Consider the following 15,473-nt stretch of genomic DNA (forward strand, 5'->3'; position numbering starts at 1 on the left):
CACAACCATGAAGAACGAAATCCCTCGCTATGCTTCGGCGATTCGCGCTCTCCGTAACAACTGTTACAATGCCGCCGATAATAACAACAACGATGACGGGTCCCGCTTTTAAAGGCGCGGGCATAGATTCATAGGATCGCACCCCTGGCCACATTGTGCCCCGACGGGATTATAGGGGGATGCGTGAGGGGGAGTATTACGCGGGACGAAGGAAGAGAAGGGAGGAGGGGCAATCACAACGCGCTCGCAAGCTTGCGGCGAGGGGCTGCTTTTTGTATCCCTCTTCCTCCCCTTTCTGCTGTCCCTTTTCTAGATAGAAAAATCCACGTGTGCGTGTGCGCCCATCTTTTAGATAGTTGTACATACGTGTGTGTGTGTGTGTTGTGTGTGTGTGTGTTGTGTGCGTGTATTTCGCGTTTATAGCCGTAATGTACAGCTACGAGAAACGGTATGCGTGTATGACGTTGCTCTGCGCGTATTCACGCACGAGAGATACTCGCACAGGCGGAACCAACTATTCGATCTCGGGGTGAAAACAACCCTACGAGACGAGCTCTGATTCGCGCATGCGTGCCGACGAACGCCGTAACCACCGAGGATCCCAGGGGATGCTCCAATACATGCGTGTCGCGTCTGTACGCGCGCGTGCCCCCCGTACGGCCCCTCCCTCCGAGTTCTTGTTATTGTTGCGATTTAATGAAATGTTACGCCCGCTCGCCCGCGATTACTTTCCCATTGCACCGATTAACTCCCCATTCGACCGGTTTCGCCTCTCGTGACGGGACAGTGGGACACCTTTCCTCCCTGACGATCCCTCGGGCTACGACTTCCATCGAAGACTCTTGTACTTCATTGAAAGCTGCCGATTGTACGATGCCCATTCGGGAGAGTTTAATTAATTTCCAGGTCGCGTTATACGCATAACACTGCGAAATTAGATACCATCTTAAAGATGCTACGATACGAATATAATTAAAATGAAAATATCTTTAACACATTTTTTTCCAACAGACCTATCGTAAAATGTTCCGCAACCTCATGGCGTCTACGCCGCAACCTTCTGTTTCAGGTTTGGTTCAAGAATCGTCGAGCCAAATGCAGACAGCAAATGCAACAACAGTCGCAACAGCATCAGCAGCAGCAACAACAACAGACTCCTCCGTCGAAAAGTTCGCCGAGAACGAGCCAGAATCACAGCAACAGCAGCACCGGTAGCAGGATATCGACGAGCTCGTCGACGACGCCGAGCAGACGATCCTCGCCAGATTCGCCAGCGCAAGGCAGGGAAGCACCGGTGGCAGGAAACTCACCCTTATCGACGCCGCTCCTGTCGACGCAGTCGACGTATCCGCGAGTCGGCGCGACCCCGACCGGCGGCAGCGGGGCCAACAGCAACCTGACGACCCCGTCGCCACCGCTGACGCCGAGCTCCAACCAACTGCCGTCGTCCTACCCAGCCGCGATGAACCAGATCCATCACGGCGAAGCATATGGTTTCACCTGGAGCTCGGCGGGGTCCGCCGTCAACCATAGCCAATACGCCGGCCAGAGTTACAACGCCTACGCTCAGGCGCCGTACGCCAGCAGCGACTACTATCAGGCCCAGATCCCTCACATGCACCACAGCCCGCAGACCAACTACCATCATCCTCAGTACCATCCCAATATGGCGCTCACTTCGTCCATGTCGCACCTGACCAGTCATCATCTGAACCCGGTGACCAGTCAGACTCAGGCCAGCAACGATATCGCGGCCGCCGCTGTTGTTGCAGCCACGTCGGGCGACGAGACGTCCGGTTACGTTCTGCCTGAGCAGAAGTACCCATCGTTGGTATAGCGGTCCGGCAGGTCCTCCGGGATCTTCCAGCGGAACCAGGAGACTGCGAACGTGTCCAGCTCCTCGATGCCCTACCACTGGCGACTGAATACGGCGATCTGTCACGAGATCAACGGCAATCTCGACTCCGATGACAATTGATTGTGCGGGAAAGAAAGAGAGAAAGAGGGAGCCAACGCGTCGACAGACGCACTCCAGATTCGATGAGTATGATAATTAAGAATCGAACAATCTTTGAATCGTTTACACGATGCTTTACATTCGGAATAAACGCAGTAACAGTGTTAGTTAATATATCAATCGTTCATCGTCCGCATATTTCGTTAACGCAGAATTATCCCAATAAAACGCTGTATTTCGTGTGTGAACATTAAAATAATCGCAAAAATAATTACGTGACGTTCATCTCTCGTCGATTATTCATTATCAATGGATAGTTGATTCGCGCAAAACATTTGCCGTATCTTAAAGAATACAATATCAAATATTTTTTGATATTCAAAGCTTTGCTAGCTGCAATACTGAACGCAGAAAATCAGATTATTATTATCGGCGGCTCCAAACATGCGAATAAATTGCTATTTGATAGAGTTTTTTTTTTCTATGATGTATAGGAACGTCTTTTTGGCGAATAATCGCCGAATGACAACAAAACTACGAATGAAATCATGCATTAAATAATTATTTGATAATTACTATCAATAATTATCGATACCTTTTTCTTTGTTTCGGAGAAAGTGAAAAGAAGATGATAAGATACATCATCTTACTTTAAATCGTTATATGAAATATCAAAAAGATCTGTACATAGCGATGAAAGCGATGATAGCGATGAAAAATAAAATACGATCAATTATCATGATGATCTAATCATGATTAGATCAGAATCATTTATTGATATTTCAGATTGACATTGATTTTCTAACTAATAATTGTTAGAGAGAACTTAGAAAAACAATGTATATTAGTATAACACATATAATATGATATAATTTTAATTTAGCATTATTTAATATAATTATTTCAAAATATTTTTTAAAACAATATAAGTAAAATTTAAAACGAAAAACTTTGAACCTATATTTTTCTTAACGACAATGATACACCTACAAAACGCATTTACGTTTTCTTTAATATACATTCTTTCTAACATAAATTGTTTTTCTTAATCTTATATTTATAAAAGTATCGAAATATATAATTACTGACAAATCAATAATTTCAAAAGATATTTTATCTTTATATACACAAAATATGAAATATCTCGTATTTTTCGATTATTGTATATTTCAATATGAAATATGAAGCACTTGATATGAAATATTAAGTACTTTTTGATTATTATATATTTCACTTTTATACAAAATAAAATTAATTGAAATTAATGTATAAAAATATAAAAAATGTAACGTGCGTAAAATAACTGCACGTTGCAGGTGTATCTACAAAATAAAATCGTTATTGATTATTTTTTGTAGATGCATTTCATTGCACACATTGGAAAGAAACTTACATTAATGATGTTTATTGTTAAACATCACACAACTCCTCAATTTTTTTTACTATTATTATCTATCATTAACTGATAATCAAATACATATTGTCAAAAAATACTTATTATTCATTTTATACAAAAAGATATTATTTAAAAAAGCAATGATATTTTTTATTTTATTAATGAATTATATTCATGAAATAAATTTTTTGGAAAAGCAAAAATACGAATCTTCCTTTTTAGCCACAATTTTAAGTTTTTCAACAAAGATATATTTCATATTCAATAATTACATTAATACATCAAAATATTATTTTATTTAAAAAGATATATTTCATGTTCAATAATTACATTAATATATCAAAATATTATTTTATTTTTATTTCCTTTGATTTAATTATTAATAACAAAGTATATTAATACTTTCATTATTGATAAGCAAATATTTAATCATTGACAAAAAGCAATTTTATTATTGCTATGCAAATATTTAATCATTGACCAGCAAAAAGCAATCTTTGATTTTTCTCTTTTTTTCACTTTTTCATTATGATATCATATTGCTAAATCCACTTTTGTTCCATTTTCCGAAACATCCATCAAACATACAATACATTTAAACTATATTTTAAAATATTAAAGTCGTTCTCTAATAAATATTTATATTAATATTTATGTACAAATATTTTTCATAATATTTTAGCGACACTCCTCAACAAAATCACGACAACAAACGACAAATTTATTATATTGTATTAATATTAGCAATAATAAAAAAACACACATTTATCATTCGTGCGTTACAGTTTTAAAAATCGAATACAGATAATCGGCAAAACACTAATTCGCAATGATCGAAAAGTGATTTTTAGCAAAAGTGATTTTTAGCATATTGGAAATCATTCTTTCTATATTTTCATTACCAATCCGTAGAAAATGAAATACTATCATTATAGAATATTAACAATTCATATTTAACGTTGATTCAAGTTGTCTGAATTCGAATTTTATTTAAATAGTGAATGGTTTAAACAAATATTTTGCTATATTTGAAGGATGATAAATGGATTTTTAAAGATAGATGTGAATTTGGAACATAAAATTTAATAATTGGCTGATGTCAGTTTTCAGAAGATCGTATTTTATTTTCAAAGAAGGAAACAATGATAATAAAAAAAAAGAAGAGAGAGAGAGGCTTTTCCTTGTAAATTAGAGCGAATGAATATCTTTCAAATTTTTCATGAAAAGCCTGTGCGCACCAGAATTCCTTTTAAGGCTTAATCTATCTATGATATCCTTTGTAATTTCAAGGTGAAAAGACGAGTACTCTCATCACTGCCGTCTTTATCATTGGTATTATCCTTATTATTACGATTAACATTGTATAGATAATTATTCATATCAGACACGGCCAGTAGCCGGAAAACTCTTGTAAATAGAAAAGATAAATATGATCTCGTAAATAAGAGAGAGGGAAGAGAAATAAAAAGAGATTCGGAGTTTTATTACAAAATAACGAATACTGAATAACCTCCGAGTGTAAAGTGAGAATTGCCTCGTCAGAGAGAATCTTGTTATAGTCATTCCTTTTTATGGTACTCTTTGTCTGTTCGAGGGACGTAAACTTCGTAAAAGTTTGCGTCGCGCTTTTTCAGGCAAAAGCTTAATTATCGTAATGTTTTTTCTGAAAAGATAGAAAGAAAGAGAGAACGAATAGAAAGCAGAGGGGAAGAAAGAGAACGAGAAAGAAGTGCATATGCGAGAAAATGCCTACTTAATCATGAATGTATATTTCGTGTATACTACCTAATGTATATTACTCCCTGAAACAGAAGAAACTGAACTTAGAGGATTATTAAAAAATAAATATATCATTATAAGATTAAAAAAAACGATAGGAAGATGATAAAACAGCGATATTATGATGCATGTAGACCTAAGCTACTTTGTAATAAATGCAAATGTACATAAAACGTATATCTCTTGTAAGATACATGATTGTCCTATCATGTGCAAAGAGGACTCTTCCTACATCAGAAAAAAAATCGCATATTATTAATAAGCAGTCTCGATTACTTTCCCGATTCTTTTCCGATTTACACCGATCTCCCTGGTCCTCTCGAAAGGTATCCATCGATAGGGCGAGCTGCGCGATCGTTTTAAATCGAAATTTTATCGCTTCTCTCCCATACGTGCTCCGATGTGCGCGGATTACGTTTCGAGCTGTATCTGCGACAAAATTCCCAGCACGCAATACGCAATCCCTCTCTCCATTTCGTCCTGGCAGCTTTATAGATCGCGAGCACGGTTCTTATTAATCACATTGATGTTCGCAAGACCCTACCGCCGCGGGCAGCAATTCTGCTAATGCACTTGAAATTAATTAACGTCAAAGCGACCACGTTTCGTTATTTGAGCGACCGCGCATATATCGATCTCGAACCATTAAGCGTATATTAATTACAAACTCGCGGTCGCGCGTTCGCCGTAATCGTGATGCAGTGTCGCCGTTATTCGCGCACTCCCCAGCGTCTCATTTTTTTCACACCCTAGAACCCTTGCGAGGGATATATCGCGATAATTGATAAAGGCAATTATTTCTTGTCATCTGTTTCATTTTTTAAATTAAGAAATCTAAAAAAACACAGTCGTAGCATCTGTAAATATAATATACAGCGACATTACACAATTAATTTTATTATTATATACACATATAAGAATCTAAATTTATTTTATTTTAATGATTGTAATGATTACTCGACACAAAGGAGTATATTCATTAACGCCTGTAAGGATGCAAACAAACAGGGAACGCGTCGATCTTAATATTAATCGCCGAACTTTTCTCATAATCGATAACGGCCCATTAGAAGATCACAGGTGTGCAGATTCTGCGGTAGATACGCATACGCGTACGAAAAACGATGATGCGGGTGATGGGAGGATACGTCTGTGTGTCCCGGTAGTGTGTTTCTAAATGGCCTAAACATCACAACAAAGGACCCCATGCAGGCATGAAGGAAAGCGAGTGCCGCCCTATGCCCAGCTAATTGGACAGATCGCGTACCTGTCCACCTTTTGACAACGTAATCCGGCATCCTTTCTAACTCATCAAATTAACGAGCTATAACGAATTGTCCGTTGTCCGCTCGCGCTTTGATGACCCTTTCGCATAATCGGGGCACAAATCCTCCGCGCAACTTTCTCTTTAAAGAGGATATAGACCTCATGAAAGACACACTCAAAAGTATTAGTAGATTCAAGCTCCGTACTGGATTTGCGTCATGTGACGCTCGTTTAGGCAATCTTGATGACAGCCGGATTGTATCTTACATCATAACAATAAATGATGCCATCGCGAAAAAATAATCATATATCAAAAGTTTTATTATGATTTATTTTATCAATTCGTAAAGACGCGAAAGAAAAGTAACCCAATAGTCTTAATAATATATGCTTGTTTTCAATTGTTTGCTTTTTAAAAATAGATTGTAAAAAATATGTAAAAAAAAAAAGAAGAACAGAGAGATTCGACTAAATTTGCAAATCATATATTAAAGAAATTGTGGGAAAACGCTGAAAGAGTTTTATAAATACAAAACTTTTGAACAAGTCGGAAGTATCGAAACCGTATTCATAAAGAAAGCACTGGAACGCTTTGAGAAATATTTTTTTGGAAAAGAAAGAACCCATAATGCTCTTTACGATTAGGTGTTGCCGATACCTTGTCGCATTACAAGGAACGCCGGCGCGTCAACGATCACTTCCATTCTTGCGACGAAGACAATGGCCTTGAACTTGGCCGAGTGTCGCGGCGAAGAGTTAAAATCGGCTTGCGTTTAGCCGGATCCCATTATAACAACTACGGCGGAGCCGACGGTAAGCTTCATGCCTCGATTCCGCTCACTGTGTCACCGGGCTAAGCCCCGACTTACCTACCTACATCCTCGCAAACGGTTCTCTTACCCCTTTTCCTCGGCACCGGTCTCCCTGTTTCTCTCTTTCTCTCCCTCCCTCTATCTCTCTCTCTCTCTTTTGGCTTAATATTTTTGCATTATTTTTTTTCTTCTTCGGCGCGTATTCAAAATTTACAAAGTGAACGGTACTAGTGACCTGTCTTCCCACGAGAAGATCAGAAGGCGGTTTGTGTTCACCATCGATGGATAATTTGGACGATTCGACGAATTGGTCAGCGGGTTGCCGGGAAGCGACCCCGATAATCTCTATGAGAATGCCGCATTCTCAATGCAAGGGAAGCGAATAAAATTCCACAAATTTTCGAAAATATAAAATACATAAACATACGAAAGACATAAAAAGAGAGACTTATTATTTTATATATCTATTTGAATTTAAAATAAAAAAATATTATTTTTTAACATTAGCAGAAAATGTAAAATTGTTTTGAAAGCTAAATTAGCTATAAATAAATTTTTAAATTTATATTGCATCTGAGAAAAATACACAAAACCTGAATAATTTGCTATTTATTTACTATTCGTATAACTTTATGAAATGTCGGATGTAAACGTTTTCGTTTAAAGCATGTGTCATAAGAGGATTGATTATAAAAGGCGATTTATGAGCGATATATCTTCATTCGTTTAACCTATATTTTATGTTTTTCCTCCCGCCGGTGAGTCACAGGTGAAAATGAGTTTCGCACGGGAGGGGTTTGTGTTTACATGCATTACATTTTTCACCTGCGTCCTGTTCGACACAGTTAGCGGCTTGACATGCGCGCATATACGAGAATAAATCATAAATTATAGACGCACTCGCACACGCGTCGCAAAAAGTCTCTATGTTAAATCGCCGCTAAACTCTATCTGCAGATTCCTCATATTTCTCTCAATCGCGTGGACAATTTCCACGAGCAAACGATATAAATAATGGAACGTCGCAGCGCGACTGACTTTATAATTCGGCGGTTAAATAATTAAATTGCACCACGGGTGGAGGCGCGATTATTCCGCGACTTATTATATATTTCCACGCGGAAAATTAACGGCAGCCGCGCCATACGGAAGATTAATTTATGCCGGAGAAGAGATGAAAAAAAAAGAGAGAAGGTATGCCGCAGAAAAATGAAACGAGAGGAAGAATTACTAGCAAGGACGAAGAGAATAAAGAGCGGATAAAATTTTCACGCAATCTCGGAGGTTCGTAAAGTCCAGAAGGGAATTCTTTCTCGATTGGCAATATCTCTAACGAGAGGAAAGGACTGTTGAGACGGTTGGAGGGGTTGGAGAGAATAAGGAATAAGTATGAACTAGAGTGGCAGAGGATGGCGAGAGGCAGGGTGGAAAGGGGAAGGGGAGGGGGTACAAATCGGCAGGATCAAAGAGGCCAGTTCTCGTGCAGCCGTAACTAGATTTCCCGTTCCCACTTTGAGGATCGCTTAATGCTCTATAAGCGGCAGTTTTAAACTCGAGAAAATCAAATCAGTAAGGAATCGAGATCGCGCCGCGCAGCAAATTCAATTGAAAAAGTCACTAGTCAGTGCGCATCGCGACGTTGAGAACGCGTTCTTGCTCGTACCCTTTGATCTTTCTCTCTCGCCCTTCCTCGCCCTTCGTATTCTCTCGTACTTCCGCACGATCGACTCGGACAGCAATTTTTGCGGCAAATTCGATAGTGGATTCGTATCGTCGTTCGCTAATAAGAAATGAGTGCTGACAGTTTTCAATATGAAACAACGATATAGGTGAATAGGAAACCGAATGTCATGCATGAAGTAATAGTTATGATATAACAAAGCGCAATCGACCAAATTAATTTTTAAATTAATCGATGAATATTTCAATCGAAAAAACATGAATACACATTAAAAATAAAATGTTTCTAAGAACTTGATAATTTACTTTTCTTTGACTATACATTTTTAAAGTCTAAAATGAGAATCGAGATATAAAATAGTTACCCACGTGAAAAAGTAGCGATTCGAATTATTAAAAATTCACCGCCGCGCTTGAAAAGATCTTAGCTCGTATACTGAATCGTTCAATAATCATAAGGCTTCATCAAAGAAAATGTGTTCGCTTTAACAAAAAAAAAAAAAAAAAAATATACAATTCTTCATGTTGCGCGCCGTCTCATTTAATCAACACAATATGCATCATCGACAGGTCTCGTTCGAATGGACTAGCGAGACTTCCGGAGTCTCGAAGGATCTTGACCTCGTCGAAGATGTCTTCGTCGTTGCGCTCGTTTACAATTTCATCCGACGGTAACGAGCGGCATCAACGGGCACCTGCTCAACAGGCGAAAATCGATCGCGCATTCGATCGAGAAATTGCCTTCGGGAGCGATTTTTTGCCGGCCTCCCACATTCGGCCCAATTTCGACCTTAACCGGCGACCAGGAAGATCAGACGCTCCGCCAGGAAGTCAAGGGGGCGCGAACGCATTGTTGATCTCCCTTTGTCCAAACATTCGACTCGCCCCGTAAACGATCAACGCATCTATCCTCTGTACCCTCTCTTCCCCGCCCCCCGTCTTCCGCCCGCTTTTCCCTGTTCGGTTTCATCGTCCCCCTCGAGACTTCCTGTTGGACGCAGGAAAAGCGTCCGCAGGTAATCCTAAAAAATGGACCGTCGGCTTTCGCCGTGTACGGACTACGCATACGCGTAGAAATTCCTTCGCAGCGTGCACACGAGCAACGCATTACACGCGCATCGTTGATGCGTAAAGTTGAAAGAACGCATAATTCGCTTCCTGATATATAGAGAGATGAAAAGCGAAGATATTCAGTGACGAGATAATCGCGCAAATGACGAACGAAAAGCGCGAGCAATAATTTTAGCGGCATAGCCGATTAATCGCGTGTAACATACGCGCAACATGACGGCTATCGAAATTACAAGCCGTTGATTTAACGGCGGACACAATTGCATGTTATATGCTATGATCACCATCGCGATAAAACTGCTAAACGTGATGTAATTGTCGTTGTTAAGACTTTTATGCAATTTTTGCTACTCTCTGACGAGTATCATTTCGAGTGATAGATACAGTAGGATGAGCCTAATTTTGACTAATTCATATGAATGCTTTAGTCGCAGATCGACGTAAAAATGTTGGCAATATTAAATCTAAAAAATATTTAATATTGATAACAAATTGTGGTGAAAACTCCGATTTAAAGCGGGACAATGCGCGTTAAATATAGCATTATTATCCGCTACGTTCTCCAACTTTATCAACTACACTTTTCATTTCCCGTGATATTAAATTTCAACACAAATTCTCGTACAACGTTATTCTTCATTCATCATTATGTTACGTTATATTACTGTAAATATAATATATAATATACGAGTATAATATACTCGTAAATATAAATATAAATATTTTTCATGATATATTTTTTTACATGTGTATCGTGTGTAAATCGTTTATTATATATATCTCAAATCTTGTCGAAAAATAAGTAAAACACAATTCCACTAACGTGTTACTGTTAGTGTTATCAATATCAAATTCCAAATTGCATTCTTATCGTTCTTAGAGTCGCGTTTCAAGTTAAGCCGTGCACTTTGTCCCGTCTCTATATCTTAACCCGCCCGAGTTCTATACCTATTCTTCACTTTTGCGACTCTAAAACCTTTCCCGTTTTAAGGAACACGGGGGCACTCACTGTCAGGGTAAAAGAGTACCGTGCAGTTATAAGTTCTGCACACAGAATGAAAGTATATAGCGTAGATCGGTCGGATGGGGGGAGGAGGGGGAGGGGACGAGAAGACCGCGGATGTAAGAGTAAAAAGAGAAACGGAAAGAGGACATTGAACGAGGTTGCCAGCGGACGACAGAGCGAGAGAGAACGAGAAGACGGAGGGAAAGGAAAGGAAGGAGGGCGAGGGGGAGGAAGGGGCAGAAAGGGAAGCAGAAGCGAGCTCGTCTCCACGAAGAATCTCCCGTGCAAGAAGAGAGAGCCGAGAGAGGGTCCTATAAATAATTAGCGAGGAGTCGCTCTCCGCTCGGCGGGCGTAAGCGGCTTACAACCCCCGCTTCTCCGCCCTCTTCTCTTTCCACTTCCCGCTGCTTCCCGCTCGTTCCTCCACGAGTCACCCGCCGTTCCCCCTCCCCCGGATTTCTCTACCGTCCGCGATTGCTGCCCCTCGCGACCAGCAACTACCCTCGCTACTACACCCTCTCGTCCGGCTCCTCTGCCTTCTCTCCGCTCTGGCGGAACCAGCCAGCTACGATCGCTCTCCAGCTCTCTGCGAGCGATCCCTACGCGCCACTGAGGGCTCCTGGCACCAGAGATAGGAAAGAGCCACCGTTATGCGACCGTAAAGACGTGGGTGTATCTACGAAGGCATCGACATAGGAATAGGGGAATGAAAAGAGCGGCAGGGGAACAGTTTGCGTGGATGTAGTTATCGGTCAAAGGAGATCGGCTCGTTAATTGTCAATAATGAGAGAATCACGTGCCTTTGATATGAGTTTTGATATGACGCTCTGATCCTGATGATAAACGACGCCTAGATTATCCGGGAAGAATTGTTTTATATCTCTTCAATTAATATTATTATATACACAGAATTTTTGCAAATATATTTTTACTATAAACTGAAAATGTTAGGGTCTAGTTTTAATAAGCACCGTTTAGATTTTAACTTAAAACATGATTTCATAATTATTATTGACATAATGACGAATTAGATTAAACTGTTCTAATGCTAAGAGAATATAGAGATTTTGTTAAAAAAATCCACATGTGCAATTATAATCAATTTGCAAACTAGTATCTAATAGTGGAACTTTGAGCTCCGACAGTTTAACGGAGTGCCATTTAATTATCCGAAGCGCTTGACGCCAACGACGATTGTCAAAAGCCTTTTAGAAACGAATCAAAAGTTGAGGACGCTACTTGGACGCTCGAAAGTAGATTAACGTTGCCGAATGTTAAGCCATGGATAACAGTTGGAGTTTGTTGCGACCAAAGTCCCTAATCGTTCGAGATAAGCGTCGCGATTACCGAGATTCGCAATCAGTATCGCACCAGGAGTCCTGCTGATCTACTGCACGAAATTAATGAGCGAAAAATGTTGACGTTGTTAAGCTGTAGACTGTAGATGAATGATATTATTCATCACTTTGCGACTACGAAAAATTAGCTTGTTATCGAGATTAAAAATTAATGAAAAATTGAGCAAATGTGACTTAATTGGAGACGTACCTTATTATTTTCCAGAGAAATATAAGCGTGAGTTGCTTTAAAAAAGTGTTAGATATATGTTTAATTATATAATAGAATAATTTTATGAAATTATATATAAATATATTCAATTACGATACTATTGTAAAAAAAATTTTACTTATAAATATATTCAAGGATAATAAAAAATTATGTTCTATTATATAAAATACAGATTAAAAGATTCTATTCGTCAGCAATCTTAGCTTTCAAGTTGAGCTATATATTAATATGAGAATATTTATTTATATTTGTGTTATTTTACTTCAATTTCATTGTAATAAAGGATAGGAATATAATTTTGCAGTTTGCATAACATTCGATTATCTTTATATCGGAAGGCAATCGCCGACATTCTGATGGCAAACGAATGGAGTAGTTCGATGTGCGTACGATTGACAGGAAAAGGGATGAACAGAGGGATGGGTTAGTCAGTAGTACTATAACAGGTCGGCTTAACATCCGAGGCGCCGATGTTGACTAACTGGACTAACAACGCAGTAGTGTTTATCACCCTGACGTTGTTGGTATGTGGCACGTGTTCTGCCTATTCGATTAGCCGAGCTTATGTTACGTTTATTACGATCGTATTCGTGCTCGTTTCAAAGGTCTCTTTTCTATCAATCTTTTGAGATTTGCAAGTCGAGTATTTTTTACTTTACTTTATCGCGCATGAAATTTTACGAGTAGCATTCTATCATCATTCTCCGCATAACCGGTTATTTATTACGAGATTATCAGAAACAGCTTTAAATGGACAGTTGATTATACACTTTGTCAAGCACATGCGACAAAGTCAATTACGATGCAAAAAGATTTTATATTCGAATAATTGCACGATAACTAACTTGTACACGTGCGCATTTTTGCATATTATTGAATAAAAACAACAAAAAATATCCCTGATGCTTAGCTTTTAAAAAAATGGGTAATCTAACGTCTTCTTTGTCGTAACAAACGTAAAGGATACCGAGGGATTCGCGATTCGGTGCAACGAAATCGAAGGGGGAGCGGCGGGTTCGGACGCCGATTCGATCGGAATACGAGCGCGCGTCAGTGACGTAACGCGTACATCATAGAACGACCGCGTGCTCGACGCGCACGTCCTTATGCACAAAGTGAATCTCGGATTACCGGTCTCTGGGGCTCCCGGAAACCCTACACCGTCGCTCCGAAGTGAGACGCGACGTATACGCGAACGAGAAAGACGCGAAGGAGAGAGCAAGGGAGAAAGAGAGACAGACAAGGGGGAAAAGGGAGACGTAGTCGGGCTTGATGGATGTCTGGTACTCGCGATTCTCGTGTCGGCCGGCGCACGTCTCGTGGCCGTGCTCTATTAATGGGCTCGTAATAGCCTATTTGTGATCGCTAATAGCCGAAGCCCCGTCTTCTCCGTCCCTCGAGCGCGTCACGACCGCGTCTCCTTTCCACTCATCCCATCGCCGCGAGAGATTCCCTCGGGAAATCTGGACCTGCAAAATGGATCCGATCTACCGCGCTCGACCCTCTGGGCGATCCTCGACGTTTTTTTTTCTCCTTCCTCTTTCGCGGCGACCTCGAAATTACCACGGAGAAGCTGCGAGAATTATACCGTCGACAATAATCCCTCTTAATGTGGATCTCACGATGTATCGGTATATATAAGTATATATCTGGCATTTAATCGATAGTAAGATTATTTTGACACATCTTGATTGGCACGTATTTTTCGAGAAATCGACAGAGTGCTAACAGGTTTTTTAGCCCGCTTATTTTATTGGTATTTTTTAGTAGAGCGCGGTTGAAACTGCAATTAAAATTGGAGGTAAAACACAAGTATGAAAAATTGACAGTTCTCTCAAAAATACGCGAAGCTCGAGTATATGCAGTAGAGAGAAAAGCGTCTTTTAAAGGATGTAACTAGCTTATCCGTCAAGCCCCATTGTCAATTTCGTCGGCCGCTCGATTTTTAGATATACGCATACGGGAGTATTTTTCGCGTTATCTTTTCACCGAAAAACTTTTTAAACTAACTCGAAGAATGAGAACAGTCACAATCGCCACCTGTGCTTCCCTCGTATAATTTTCCATAACACATATAATTATTTTATTTCGTTTCTTGTATTAGTAAATTATATAATTGCTATGGAAGATATAATTTAATAATTTAATGTAAATAAATTGTGAAGTAAAGTATAATGCGATATTTCCTCTTTGCACATTGGAGCTTACGAAATAATTTCGAATAGAAAAGTTAGGAAATTCTTATTCTATAGAAGGCACGTTATTTATTACAAACATTTATCCTGCTTCGGATACAAGAAATGGTTTCCGGAAACTGGATTTTGTACGTCGCGTCGCGACATTTAATAGATCGCAATAAGTTCATTTTAGCCACGCGTGTACCTCACGCCACGGATGCGTCATCTTAAAATTGATTCACGCTGCAGGAAGGAGTAGGAAAAGAAAGAACGAGGGTACCCCGATTTCCTTCCTTCGCACAAGAAAATCTTTTACGTCCGGCATAACGCCGTATTTCTCGTACAATGCCGAGCGATGAAAGAAGCAGAAGGAGTCGATGTAGCAGGTAGTCTCGAATGGACAATCGGCGCAAAGAGATGCCACGATCGTTGGTCCGACGCGAATGATCAAAAACTCGTTAGTCCCGGCCCGACTTCCCGGATAATAAATGTGGGAACACGAACTGCTACTATCCAGAACACCCACTCCTGCTGGCCGAGATTCTACCATGCCACTCGTGTTACGCGACTTATAATTCACGCGATTGTGCTGAAAGAAGAATTGCTACTATTACGACCGATATTTTTCGTTTTTCAGCTGTTTTACGTTTTAAATGTTTTTTTCTACTTTTTATCATGACGAGAAAAAGATGTTTATTGATTTATACATTTTCCAAATCATAACCATCAGTTATTATATTTTAATATTTAATATAGCATG

At 39.6% G+C, this 15,473-nt stretch overlaps 1 protein-coding gene and 1 long non-coding RNA gene across 3 annotated transcripts in view; one reads left to right on the forward strand and one right to left on the reverse strand.

Annotated features, from left to right (window-relative positions):
* The window catches only part of LOC105255015 (homeobox protein OTX2), a 49,410-nt gene extending 46,847 nt beyond the window's left edge, over positions 1-2,563 (forward strand). For both annotated transcript variants that reach the window (XM_025415315.1, XM_025415314.1), the window contains exon 4: positions 1,070-2,563. In XM_025415315.1, coding sequence (XP_025271100.1) covers positions 1,070-1,837 — 768 coding nt within the window. In that variant the 3' untranslated portion in view covers positions 1,838-2,563. The remainder of the gene's footprint in view (positions 1-1,069) is intronic.
* The window catches only part of LOC112639928, a 93,835-nt gene that overhangs the window by 55,170 nt on the left and 23,192 nt on the right, over positions 1-15,473 (reverse strand). The gene's annotated exons all lie outside the window — the stretch shown is intronic.

Source organism: Camponotus floridanus, unplaced genomic scaffold (assembly GCF_003227725.1).
Source record: "Camponotus floridanus strain SB8 unplaced genomic scaffold, Cflo_v7.5 scaffold12, whole genome shotgun sequence".
NCBI classification, from domain to species: Eukaryota; Metazoa; Arthropoda; class Insecta; order Hymenoptera; family Formicidae; genus Camponotus; species Camponotus floridanus.